Source organism: Scyliorhinus torazame, chromosome 13 (assembly GCF_047496885.1).
Source record: "Scyliorhinus torazame isolate Kashiwa2021f chromosome 13, sScyTor2.1, whole genome shotgun sequence".
NCBI classification, from domain to species: domain Eukaryota; kingdom Metazoa; phylum Chordata; class Chondrichthyes; order Carcharhiniformes; family Scyliorhinidae; genus Scyliorhinus; species Scyliorhinus torazame.
The window spans coordinates 180679465-180692567 of record NC_092719.1 but is presented as its reverse complement, the minus strand read 5'-3'; the positions used below and the strand labels follow the sequence as shown (position 1 = coordinate 180692567).

General features: G+C 39.5%; 1 protein-coding gene across 2 annotated transcripts in view; it reads right to left on the bottom strand.

The window, feature by feature from the left end:
- Positions 1–2185: 2185 nt before the first annotated feature.
- Positions 2186–13103, bottom strand: part of phf2 (PHD finger protein 2) — a 197853-nt gene continuing 186935 nt past the window's right edge. For both annotated transcript variants that reach the window (XM_072472519.1, XM_072472520.1), the window contains 4 exons: positions 11369–11464; positions 9879–9988; positions 9384–9498; positions 2186–5373 (listed from right to left, as the gene is read on the bottom strand). In XM_072472519.1, coding sequence (XP_072328620.1) covers positions 5285–5373; positions 9384–9498; positions 9879–9988; positions 11369–11464 — 410 coding nt within the window. In that variant the 3' untranslated portion in view covers positions 2186–5284. The remainder of the gene's footprint in view (positions 5374–9383; positions 9499–9878; positions 9989–11368; positions 11465–13103) is intronic.

The window sequence follows — 13103 nt, the reverse complement described above, 5'->3', positions numbered from 1 at the left end:
TTAGCAGCCATTAAATGATTTGTGTCCGCAGCAAATGGGCCTGAAAAATCGTGGCAAAGTAGTCACATATTTAAGGAGATGAGGAGAATTTTTTTCCCAGAAGATTGAGTGTATTTGGAACCCTTTTCCCCAGAGATGGGCATTGAATATTTTTAAGGCAGATATATTCTTGACCAAGATAGTCAAAGATTATCAGCGGTAGGCAGGAATGTGGAGTTGAGAATCATAGAATTTACAGTGCAGAAGGAGGCATTCGGCCCATCGAGTCTGCACCGGCCCTTGGAAAGAGCACCCTACCCAAGCCCCCACAATCACTCTATCCCCTTAACCCAGTAACCCCACCCAACATTTTTGGACCCTGAGGGCAATTTAGCATGGCCAATGCACCTAATCTGCACATCTTTGGGCTGTGGGAGGAAACCCACGCAGACACAGGGAGAACGTGCAGACTCCACACAGACAGTGACCCAAGCCGGGAATCGAACCTGGGACCCTGGAGCTGTGAAGCAACTGTGCTAACCACTATGTTACCGTGCTGCCCACAATCAAATTAGCCATGAGCTTATTAAATGGTGCAGCAAGCTCGAAAGTGGCAAATGGCATACACTTGATCCGGATTCATAAGCCTGCATTGTCTCATGACAGGTTACTGCTGACACGGTGGCACAATGGTTAGCACTGCTGCCTCACAGCACCACGGGCCTGGGTTAAATTCCAGCCTTGGGTGACTGTGTGGTTTGCACATTCTCCCTGTGTCTCCGTGGGTTTATGGGGATAGGGTGGGAGACTGGGCGTAGGTAGGGTGCTCTTTCAGAGGGTTAGTGCAGACTCAATGGGCCAAAATACCTTCTTCTACACTCTAGGGATTCTATGATCTGCAGCCTCCTGGGATAAGACCTCCTTTTCTGTGCAAGTAGATATGCATTGTCAATGGCTACAAGGTGCCTGTCACTGTATGGCCACCATCAATCAGCTCTCTGCCTCTTGCCAACTTGTGTGCTTGATTCCCCCTCAAGGAGAGATATGAATGCATCATAGATTTTGTGGGGGTGAAGGAAGGATATCACCTGTAGAGGGCTGCTGTGAATCATAGGTGCAAAACCGCAATTGGCTGAAGGTGACAGAGTGTTAGCTGTTCAACTGGGGATGTGAGGTGCCTGCCCCCGGGACGTGTGAAGCTGCAAGTTGTGGTGACTAAAGAGTGCTGTCCTGATGTGGGAAAGTCAGAGTGTGGGCTTGGCACTAGAAGTGTTGTGCAACTCATCTTTCCCAGCCTCTTGAGGTCCTGAATCCCCCGTCTCCAGGTTGGAGGAATCACATTCCTACTGCTGACTTCCTTGATCATATGCCTGCTTGATTGAAGGGATGGTACTCTTCCTCCCATCCTTGGGAGAGCTCACTTCAAAGTAGTCCTTCTGATCCTACACCAGGGACTCGAGATAAGTGAGGCATCCAACATCCTGGCTGGAGGGCTGTAAAGGGAGCTTTGCTGCCTCCTTCAGGAAGGGTCGCCGGCGGGGCTTTCCCTGGGATCAAGGACACCCGCCGGTGGAAATCCCAACCCACCCTAACCATCAGCTGCCAGCCAATCAGAGGCCAGCAGCTTTTTAAAAAAAAAAAAAAATCATCAGCATCTAATGGTGCCAATGTTGGGCCCCTCAATCAAGCACTCCGTGCTTTTGAACGATGAACAGCCTCCATCCCCCTACCTCAAGACCACAAGCAGCCTGCAGTTTTACTGGTCATGAACGCTGCATGGCAACAAGTATGCCTGCAGCTGGGTTAATACCAGCGGCTGAGGAATGAGGCTCTCTAGTGGTCCTTAATTGGCCAGTTAAGGGTCTCAGGTGACAACTGGGTGGGAAGTCCAACCACAGGATTAATTTTGTTGGATGTGGAAGATAGTGGGGTGCTCTCTCACCACTCTCCTGCTTGATTAGATGCCCATCCCACCTCCAAGCACACCATGAGAGGGGTGAAAAAACCCTTCCAAAGAGTTTTAATCTGCTGCTTAAGAAGTACTGTCCTTAGCTCTTACTTTTTAACCATACTGCAGTGTTCTGCCTACATCCTGCATTGTTTCACCATAAATGTTGTAAAAATGTTTTAAAAGAGGCACATCATTGAGCAGTGCTGGCTAGTGTTTCAAAGAATTGTCTGAAAGTGAATAGATAAGACGCTCATGAAACAGAAGGGTATGTAGATTTTATTTTTAACAGTTTTAAAACATTCTATACAGGTTATTTACTTTATTGACAATGTACACAATAATAGTAGCTAAAATAAAAATGTAAGAAGTGTTTCTGTTGTCATTTATAGTGCAGTGGAACTTTTAAAAATTGAATACAAAACATGAACGATGGAGCAAAGTATAGAGTGGCTATCACTGATCCAACCTTTATTATCCACTAAGTATGTTTTGCTACTGTATTACACAGTAATAAACAGGATACTTTAACAACTTTTTTTCCCTTTATGATCCTCATTTCCAGTTTACTGCATATTATGTCATTGGAAAATGGATCAAATATAAATAGAAAAAGAGCTGTGAAAAATCAGTGCTTGTCACAGGCCAGCTTTCTCATGTATGTAGACGACATAAATGATTGCAGGCTTTGGCCAAATGCAATCAAATATATAACCAAGTACGATCAGCTGCTTTCAGCAGCAACAGGGATGGTTAAATCTGCAAGTTTGTATTTTCAGTTGCATTACTGAAGTATAATACATATATATTTTGGTTAAAACGATATTTCTTCATTCCGGCTTGTATGATCTGAATTAAAATAATCACCGTATATCTATATATTACTCCTTTTAATTAATTCACCTCTCCTACTGTGTAGTCCGTATGTATTAACTGATCATTTACAATTATCATCACACCTTTTGTTTTGCACTTATCAAAGCAAGGGAAGTTAATGCCAGGAAATTGGATATTTTTAAACCTCTATCTCCATTCTGCCCCAATGTTAATATAGCACATCTTATTGTATCAGGATGAAGTTTCCATTTCCCACACCAGTTGTCTGTCACACTGGTACAGTCAGGAGTTCTGTTCTGAAAGTGTGGTAAGTGGCCTACTGGCACCAAATAAAGGACGTTTTTTCGCTGTGGGCCTACAGCCACTATGATTTAGGTCAAAATATCTAAACTTATTTCACATAGGATCATTAGAACTGACAATCAGATGAATCTGTATTTCCTTCAAATTAGGCTAAATTTAAGTGGTGAAAGGGCAGTGTGTTTAAACTACTTCATCACACAGTCTCATTTTATGTTGATGCACACACCATCAGTTTGAATTCAGGTGGCTTTTAATTTCTGGGATCAATTGGAACTTCAACACTGCAGCTTTCACCTCAAAAACTGTGGCACTTCTAAGAAATGCAATTTATTAAATCATAATGCCCCTCTTCGGAAGGCCAAGAGTGCTACTTTGCAACATAAATACTTTATTTTCTTAATGAGCTACAAAGGATTTCAAAATGAAGTTGCAGTATGTTCAGACATTAAAAAGACTAACTGGACTTGAGTCTAAGATGCCTTAAGCATCAATACGATACACACTGCAGCTTTAAAACCGTTAAAAATGTTGAGATGATTAATATATATTTAATGTCTTTTACTAAAAGCATTCAGACTTCTGTTTTAAAATTGAAAGGTGTATTTATCAAAAACAATGCCAAGTATCCAAGAAAATCCATATACAAGATATTGTGAGAATCAAAAGGTGCAGTGACAGCTGGAACCTATTTTACTTTATTCCTGAGGTTCACTGTTAATTTTAACTGCAGCCTTTCTCACTCAATGTTTCATTCATTGATATAAATCTCTTTGAGAGTTTTTCTACAACATAAAGAGATATCATTCTAGCTGATGATTTGGATGTGCAGCATAAAAAGATATCAAACGTTAAAATGACACATAAAAATCAAAATAGTTAACACACATTTGTGACCAAAATGAACTAAACACTCTTTTAAGCTTTTAGCTAATCCTATACAGAAACTTTTTCTTAAAAAATAAAGTTTGCATATAATAAAAATGCTGATGTAGCTATAACTCATCTAGACTAGGTAAAAAGGAATGGCTTTCATAAAGAACTACCTAGTTACCTATCTAAATTATAAATATACATAGAATAAAAGCACAGGTTGTATGGCAGGATTATTATACTACATAAGAGGCAAACTATTGTGTAACTAACTTTGTTTCACCAATGATTTCGAGAAAAAAAGACCCTTTAAGACCAGATTTTATGTAACAAATTGAGGAGAGCAGACATCACAAGTAGTTGAAAAATGTAAAAAAAAAGTGTAAGAAATGTATAAATATAAAAAGCTACAAATATTAATAAATTACAGGTAAGTCACATAGACATAAACACTTCACCAGTTAAGACCAAAAATACTTCATATTGCATTATAATGCAAAATTGAAAATAATAAGCTCATATAGAACAAAAGTGTTACCTTATTTACAAAGCCTCTCTATAATATGTTACTTTTGTTGATGTACTGTGACTACTTAAAAGTGATTATTTTTGCAAGGCCACACAAAGTAATGTCTTTGTTTACCAGGCAATGCCTTTTATAAAAAATAAGTTTCATTATCATAAGAGCAAACCAAAAAGAAACAATAATTCTATCATAAAAGATGAAATTTTTAAAAAGGTAATAGAGCAATGGGTACATAGAGTTGTAACTCAAAAGATACTTTGCAATAAAAGCTTAGAATTTTAATCGTATTTACAGAATTTGTATAGTATGAAAAAAACATTTTAAATGTTCCTTTAAATCTGAAATGTGGAATTGCCTGAGAAACAAGTTTATAGAAACAGTATCCATTTACTCAGCCTAAAGGCAGCAGTTTATTTATATGCTCTGTAATACTCTTTCCTGTGCATGTAATGACATCCTTTCTTATAAATTTGTTTTGGACATTCTTCAAAAGATTGTTGTACTTCCAGATTCATTTATTCTTTCACCATCAGTAATTTAATGCTTAAAAGATGATTCGGCTGAATTACTCTGGCACCTCTGGTAGATATTAAATGCCACTAACAAGCCTTTCCAATTATGCAACAGACCATCGGAGTCAACCTACTGGAGTACCAGACAAAAGCACTGTACTCTCACTGAGAAAGGTCTGTAGACACAGTTTAAATGGACACTGTCTCTAACCTGGAATGATCTAATATGTGTTAACATTACGTCACACATGTAACAGCGTTAGTGTCAGGCCAATACATTTTAACTGAAAACATTTCTCATTCCTAATTTTACAGAAGAAGTTTTCCATTCCGATGTATTTTTAGTATCTTTCCAAGCCTTTGTTTAGCAGTTGCCATCCCCTTCTTTAACCGTTTTCCTGAAAAATAAAAACATGTATGATTATTGTGCTTAATATATGAACATGTATGAAGATTTGATCAACTGCCATCAACCCGACTTTACAAAGTACAACCTAACTTAAATAACTTACAAACTAACTTAAATAAGCACAAATTTTGTAATAATGCAAACTCAATCCTGTAAAGTAGTTCATACGATTTCAGATAAAACCAGAAAATGCTCAGCGGGTCAGGTAGCATCTGTAGAAGATAAGAGTTAATGTTCCGATCAAATGACCCTCAACTCCAACAAACATTGACTAGAAACATTATTCAAACTTTCTTCTATCCATAAATGCTGGCTGGCTTGCTAAGTGTTATCATCATTTTCTGTTTCTATTTCATACTTCCAGCATCTGTAGTCTTTTCCTTACCTTGCGATTTCAACTTTTACATTGCACAAACATTTTTAAGCAGAAATAGAGCTTACTCCAGCCCTACAATCATCTAAGATAACTGTGCTCCTTCATTTCTGGCCTCATGCTCCATTAATCACTCCAGCTCTGGTGGCCGTATCTTCAGCTGCTGAGGTCCTAAGCATTGGTATTTCCTTACTATACCTCTCTTCTTCTTTACCTCTCTTTCCTCCTTTGAAATGCTCCTTAAAACCTACCTCTTTGACCAAGCTTTTGTTCATCTGCCCTTATATCTCCTCAGCAACCAAGTGTCAGATTTTGTTTCAATACACTCCTGTGAGGTGCCTTCCTGTTAATGGTGCTATATAAATGCAAGTGGTCGCTGATGGCACATTTGTTACATTTTCACATAATTAGAAAAGTTGAATTGAAAAAAAATAGATTTTGAGTACTCATACAAGATGATATACCAGACAATAATCTAATTAGGAGATTTAGACAGCAGTGTACACTTTTAAACAAAGTTCAAGTAATTTTTGACTACCATGAATTCTTAAGCCAGATTGCAACCTCGTAGTCACTTAAGATTATCCATATAAATGACATAAATACATTGAATTTCATGTAATGGGTTATTTGATATTGGGTCCTCTCTTCCAGCATAAATGGTCATGCAGCTGATTTAGATTAATATCTATATTAAAAGATTAACTCTTGTGGCACTATCATTGTATTTTTATAACACAATTGTCTCCCACTTTGCAATGAGTGGTTTAGTTGAGTCCCTCTCAGGTCTGCATGTGCTGCAGTCTTGAGCTTCACTTTATCCCCTTGCATCTGATCACAGAAAGTAGACCTGCTGAAACTGATTACATTCCTGCTCCCGGAATTCATAATTCCAAAAATCTCAGAACAGTGAATGTAGCTATGAATTCATATTTATTGTAAACAGTATTTACGGTAATACAACTTACAATTGCACTGATTATGCCAGAGTGTTATGAGCACTATGGTGCAGGCTGCAAATGCCACAGGTGCATTCAAGGACTATGATTTAGAGTCTCTTGTGCTTCTGATCTATATTCTACTGATTGAAAAGACAGGCTGGACAGGAAAAAGATGCAACTGAAATACAGGTGCCGCATTGTAAGAAACAATGGGTGGAATTTTCCCATTTTGAGACTAAGTGCCGCATCCAAAGTGGGAACGTGGTGAGTTTCCTGCTGCAGAGACTGGTGGCAAAACACGCCAAATCTTCCAGCCCAACCTTATTAATTATGCACCTGTGGGTTTTTTCGTCGTATTCAGTGGCGGGGCAGGCCTGGATAGTGCATAGTCCGCCGTTGTGTCCGGGTGCCATATTGAAAATCATCCAACATCACTAACCCACTACAGAAGAAACAAAGTGGACCTCCTGAAAATAAAGATACATCTCCGGGAGCTCTCGGAGACCCGAAGACAGACCTCCAGAAAATAAAGATGGACTTCCAAGAACATTTTGAGGCTGGAAGATGTACCCACCCCTCCAGGACTCCGAATCTGGAAGGTTCACCTGCAGATGCACCCCCGACCCACTGCTGTGGTGTTTTAGGATCCAGTATTGTGAGGCACCTACATCCAGAAGCAACCCCAGACATTGTTCAGGTGAGTCCCAACATCTGCACACCACTTTATTCCGAACAGGTTTCACACCAGCATGTTTTCCCGCCGGCATTGCAGAGAATATGGTGGGGTTTTCCAACCCACCATGACATGCCCCAGTGGAAGATCCCAATGTAAATTTCAAGCTTGTATGAAACATATTTCTGGGCCTCCTGCCATATTCTCCCACATACAGGCCATCAAGATCCTGGGGGGGTGGAGTTTGTACTTTCTCCCCATATCTTCCCACTGGTGTTCCAGTTTCATACCACAGTCCAAAGATGTGCAAGTTAGGTGGATTGGCTATGCTAAATTGCCCTTAGCGTCCAAAGATGTGCACATTAGGTGGGGACATGGGGTTTGGGGGATAGGGGAGTAGGCCTAGGTAGGGTTCCCTTTCAGAGGGTTGGTACAGACTCGATGGGGGAATTGCTCCTTTTGCACTGTAGGAATTCTATGTACTTTGGAAGTAGGCCGCCTTTGTGATAGAGAGGGTATGCAGTCAGAAACTCAGCTCAGGTTCAATTAGAACATCACTGCAAATATTCAGTGGTGAAATGGAGTTAGACAAACATTAGGTTTAGAATTTGTCATGTGACTGGAATTTAGTGATAGAAGGTTCCATAAATATTTAAATTAAGACCAAGTAGATTTACAAATATCCAGAGGGCCTGTGAGAGTCAGTCTGCACTATGCAAAGCATGTTGGCACTGCAATGGATTTCTACTCGATCTTGTGTCAAACTTCCTCCAGGTAGCTGCATTGGCCTTACCCCACCAAAATCTGGCTGTGCTGGAACAAGGTAGGTCTGAGAGCAGATCAAAATTGGATCTTGAGACGTATTGCAATAGGACTGCAGAGCTGCAAACACCGACTGCGTGTTCCCAGGCAGCTTCCAGACAAAATGGATGTAATTGGTGGATTGCTGAAGTGCTGGCCATGGTCTTCAGGTATGTCTGGAGGAGTGGGGGAAAATAGAGGATGCAATGCCTGCATGATGGCAGTGAGGGTGAAGGAAGCAATGAGGACAACAATCCTTGGGTAGGTCTGGATGTTGCACATTATGTTGTAATTGAACTTGAGCTCGGTTTCTGACTACATATCCTCTTTATTACAAAGAACTACCATGCCAAATCATTCCACCATCAATTATTCCAATGCTCTGGGGAAGTGGAAAGTAATCCCCAGGGATCTTAACATGAGTCAGCAATTGGTCCCACTAACTCGAAGGAAGACATCAAGATAAGTTTGTTTTAAAAATACACATACCTTCTTGGTAGTACCTTCAAGTTGACCGTTAACGGTCCACTGGTTAGGCCATATGTTATTCAAGTAATGCTAACTGGAACACCCCTGCTCCTGCTTCAATCCGGACTAGCTGATTTCAAGAGTAGGTCCCCAAAAAGGCTATGGCTGCTGAGTCAATTCAAACTTTCAAGACTTGACAGATTATTATTAGGTAATGGCATCAAGGGCGATGACTCAAAGGTGGGGAAATGGGATTGAGGTAAAGTTCAGTTATGAAGTGGTCAAAAAGTCTCAAGTACCTGAATAGCCTACTCTTATTTATATGTTCCTTAGAAACACATTAGGCCCTTTGGACCTTCAATCCTACTTTAGACCATAGCTAAGGATGCCTGCACCAAGCCCAAACCAGCCTCTATGCAATGCTGTTCAGGCACAGATTCCCCCATCCCTCCAAATTGAACCTCTCTGTCCCCAGTTTCTAGTGGAACATGGTGCAATGAGCTCTAGTTTCACCGGTGGTGTTTGTGAAGCATCATAATGGTCTCCCTCAACAAACATATCTGTTTATTACCTGTTCACTATCCCCAGCCTATTCATTAAAATTACCTTCAGCTACTGAATTGCAGTAACTGGTGGTCTTTTCTATGACATCTGGAGACACAAACGGAGGCCCCTCTGTTGAATTGCACTGTACCAAATGTGCTGGTAGCAGCAGTACATTCATGATCCAGTAAATAAATTACCTGCATGGCTGTCAGTCTTCATTTCTGTAGAAGCAGTTTCCGGAGGGATTTTAATCGAGTCATCTGATGACACCTTCCTTTTGGTATATTTTCTCTTCTGGACTTTCTGCTGTTCCTACAATTAAATGTAATTATTATAAATTATTATTTATTAATAAGTGTACATATATGGATTTACCCATTTGTTAAGACTTAAATTCATGACAGTTAGCAAACAATCTGAGAAACCTGTTCTTAAACTTGTTTCAATTCATGATTCATGGGTAGTAATACTGCTAAATAAAAGACAGCCATACACCAATAACGCTATACAAAGTTTATTATTTATTTTTAAAACTGCAGAAGTGCATTCCATTTGCCCGCTTATCAAAAAGTAAAAATGTCAATATCTTATCAGTTTAGAAAACTGATTTTTCAGAAGTATGTATTTGATATTTAAAAAAAACTTTCCTGCATTCTACATATTTTGTTGGTGAAGCCTTTGAAGGAACTGACCTGTTGGGATAATTTTGCAGCAGCTGCTGCTAATCCAGTTTCTACTGAGGCAACTCTTGCCCCTTCTCGTGTCGGTCTGTCATGTCGAGGAACAGATGGTGTCACTCTGGCTAAAGAAATAGAATATATTTATTTGCAATTGTTGCATTCTGTGCATAAGGGTTATTTTACTTATTATTTTAAATCCTATAGTCTAACATGGATTATGACAATATGCCTGATTTGGAGTACATTTCATCAAATGTCATTTTTGATTTGTTAGGCACAAGCTTCACAAAACTGAAAGTAATGAATTACCATCCCCAAAATGTTCTTACTCATTTCAAATTGAATTGAACTGTTCTCAGTTAATGTGATTGGGAGTAAAAAGGATATTGTGCAGTGTTACACTATTTCCTTCAGTGTGCCAACACCGCATATTTGATTCGGTATATCAGAATATAATTTAAAATGTTCGATAAATTACATTGATCTTTTGAAATTTTAAAAATAAGAGGGATAGATAACTTGGCAGTTAAGTAAAAAGAAAATTTACACAAGAATGCTCAAGTTAAAAATGTATATCTGCGTATCAGCCATTTTGTGTGGCGATCAAGTGTCCGCAATTGGTTTAGGCAGGGATTATCCCTTTTCGTATATCCGCTTCACATAACAGGGATTTCACCATGACTGATCCTGGCAGTAGAATTTTTTCTTTTCATTGTTCCGTATATCATTACTAAATACTACAGTCTCTATTTTTTAATTATTCAAGGTAATTTCTTTAGCAATTAAGATCATGAACAACAATTTATTCCAGCAATTTAAAATGTAATTCGAAGTATGTATTTTGATAGAATATCTATGTAATACAAAATGACACACAATAAAAAATACACTTTATTTCGGTTTTGTTCAATGACACTATCTGTAGGTTATTTTTAAGCTGTGTACACTTCATCATTTTACCACCAGAATTATGTTGTAAAACACATCTTCTTCCAATTAGATCTGTCACAGCCAGTTATAAATGATGGTATATTTTAACATAGAAATCAGAAATTATGATTAGCCATCATATATTTAATTTATACCATTAAATTATTGTGAAAGCAGCTAACTGGCTTTGTTTATACTTCCAATATAGATGCTAATGGAGATTACCATGAGGGTCAGTTCAGGAAATGATTCTGCCATGTGAACTTACTCACATTTCTTAAATTACAAATGAGACACAAGTAAATAATTACCCCCTCATTAGAAATACATTTAAAATCAGCTGCAAATTCAAAATTCTAAATATATGTTATGATACAATTAATAATGATTAACTGTAGCATTCTTGAATATTACTAACCATACTGATAAAATGCAGACTGAAACTGAAAATGTAGTCCCATCTCAAATCAGTGATGGAGAAAATATAGTGAATTCTTTTCAAACAGTATATATGATGAATGACCGTGTTAAAATGCTCCAAACTCGAAAGACCCCACATGTTGCAATGGTACCTGTAGGATTCCAAGGTGTATCATCCGCACTTTTTCTCTTTTTGGATCTGGATTTGAAAACTGGATCATCATCATCAGATTCAAGTGATGGATAAACTAAACACACAAAAGGAATCTTTGTTTCATTGTTTTAGGCAAATAAAATCTGCAGTGACCTCAGGATTCCAATTCCAATCCCCACATTCTCCTTTCCTCTACTCTAAAAGGTAAACAATCTCTCTGCAGTTACAATCCAGTCTTAATTTTAACTTAATACTAAAAGAATTTTCACTGGGAAAGCACGCCAAAATTTGTAGCTAAACCCAAAATAATAGGAAAATAAAACACTGCAGATACTGGAAACCTGAAATGAAAACAGAAATGCTCAGCTGGTCTGGCAGCATCTGGGGAAAGAGAAACCATTTTAATATTTCAGGCCTGTGACCTTTCATCAGAACAATGTGCAATTACTAGAGAAGTTCGAAACATTTCTTCACGAGGAGGTTGTTGAGACTGGAACACTCCTGTGGCCCTTGTTTGATAGTTTAAAAACAAAGCTTGGGTGAGGAATTGAGCTTGTCTACATCCAATATTTGTGCTTCATGGGTGCTTGTAGAGCTCCAAAATGGAATCAATAGCATGCAAAAACTTGTGGGTGGATCACGCCAGATGTCACACTGATTCCAGCTGAGCTATTTTAGAGCTCAACACTCCATGATTGAGCATGTGTTTAGCAGCAGGGAGGCACCCCACCACCCACCAAAGCATGATTTACAGGTTTCTTCAATTACCTACAAGTTAATTTCTACTATTTCTATTGCTATGATTTTACAAATGTTTTGTGCATCCCAGACCTGTAATGAGTAGAGGGTGGCATGTGGCACAGTGGTTAGCACTGGAACTGCGGCGTTGAGGACCCGGGTTTGAATCCCGGCGCTGGCTTACATTAACTGCAATGAAGTTACTGTGAAAAGCCCCGAGTCGCCGTACTCCCAATTGAACCGGGGACTCTGGCGCTGTGAAGCAACAGTGCTAACCACTGTTAAGGTTTCTGCACATACCTGCTGCCCCCAGAAAATAAGGGCATTAGTATGAATTTCCTTTGTAATAAAGCATGACTTGGGTCATGAGAATTAACAGAGGTCACGCTGAGCATAACAAGCTGCTGAAAGTGGGAGGAGCATGATGATGAAAAGGGTTCCCATCAGGAGGAGAGATCCTTCTAGTCTGTTCAGAGAGCAGTTGAACTTCAGCAAACTGGTGTGTTAGACATCTGTGCTTCAGTAAGAATGTCCTCAGAGGGGATGGTGGTCTCTGGTGGGAGGGGGTGGTTCCCTGATGGAGGAGTGTTCTCTGGTGGGTGGGGGAGGGTGGGGGGGGGGGGGTCAGGTCATTCACATGCGTGTGTTATGTGGGGGGGGGTGACACAAAATGTGCAGTGTGGAGTGGGGGTGTGGCAGTAGCCAAAGGACCTCGCTATCGGGCCACCCGTTCAAAATAGTGACCCGATAGCAGGAACCACAGCAGAATCCCTTGCGATCCCTACCATACATAAATTTGTATGGCAAAGACCGCCAAATCACTTCTGGATGCCACACCAAGCAGCAGCGGGAGAACATAGTCTCCTGAACTGAGAATTCAGCCCTATATTTTCTTTTTTACTTTGAAATGTAGGTAGACCGGCTTGCATTCACACTGGATGCTTTTGGTGCATTTCTTATGGATTTGCTTAAGTGTAATTGGAAGAAATCTTCCT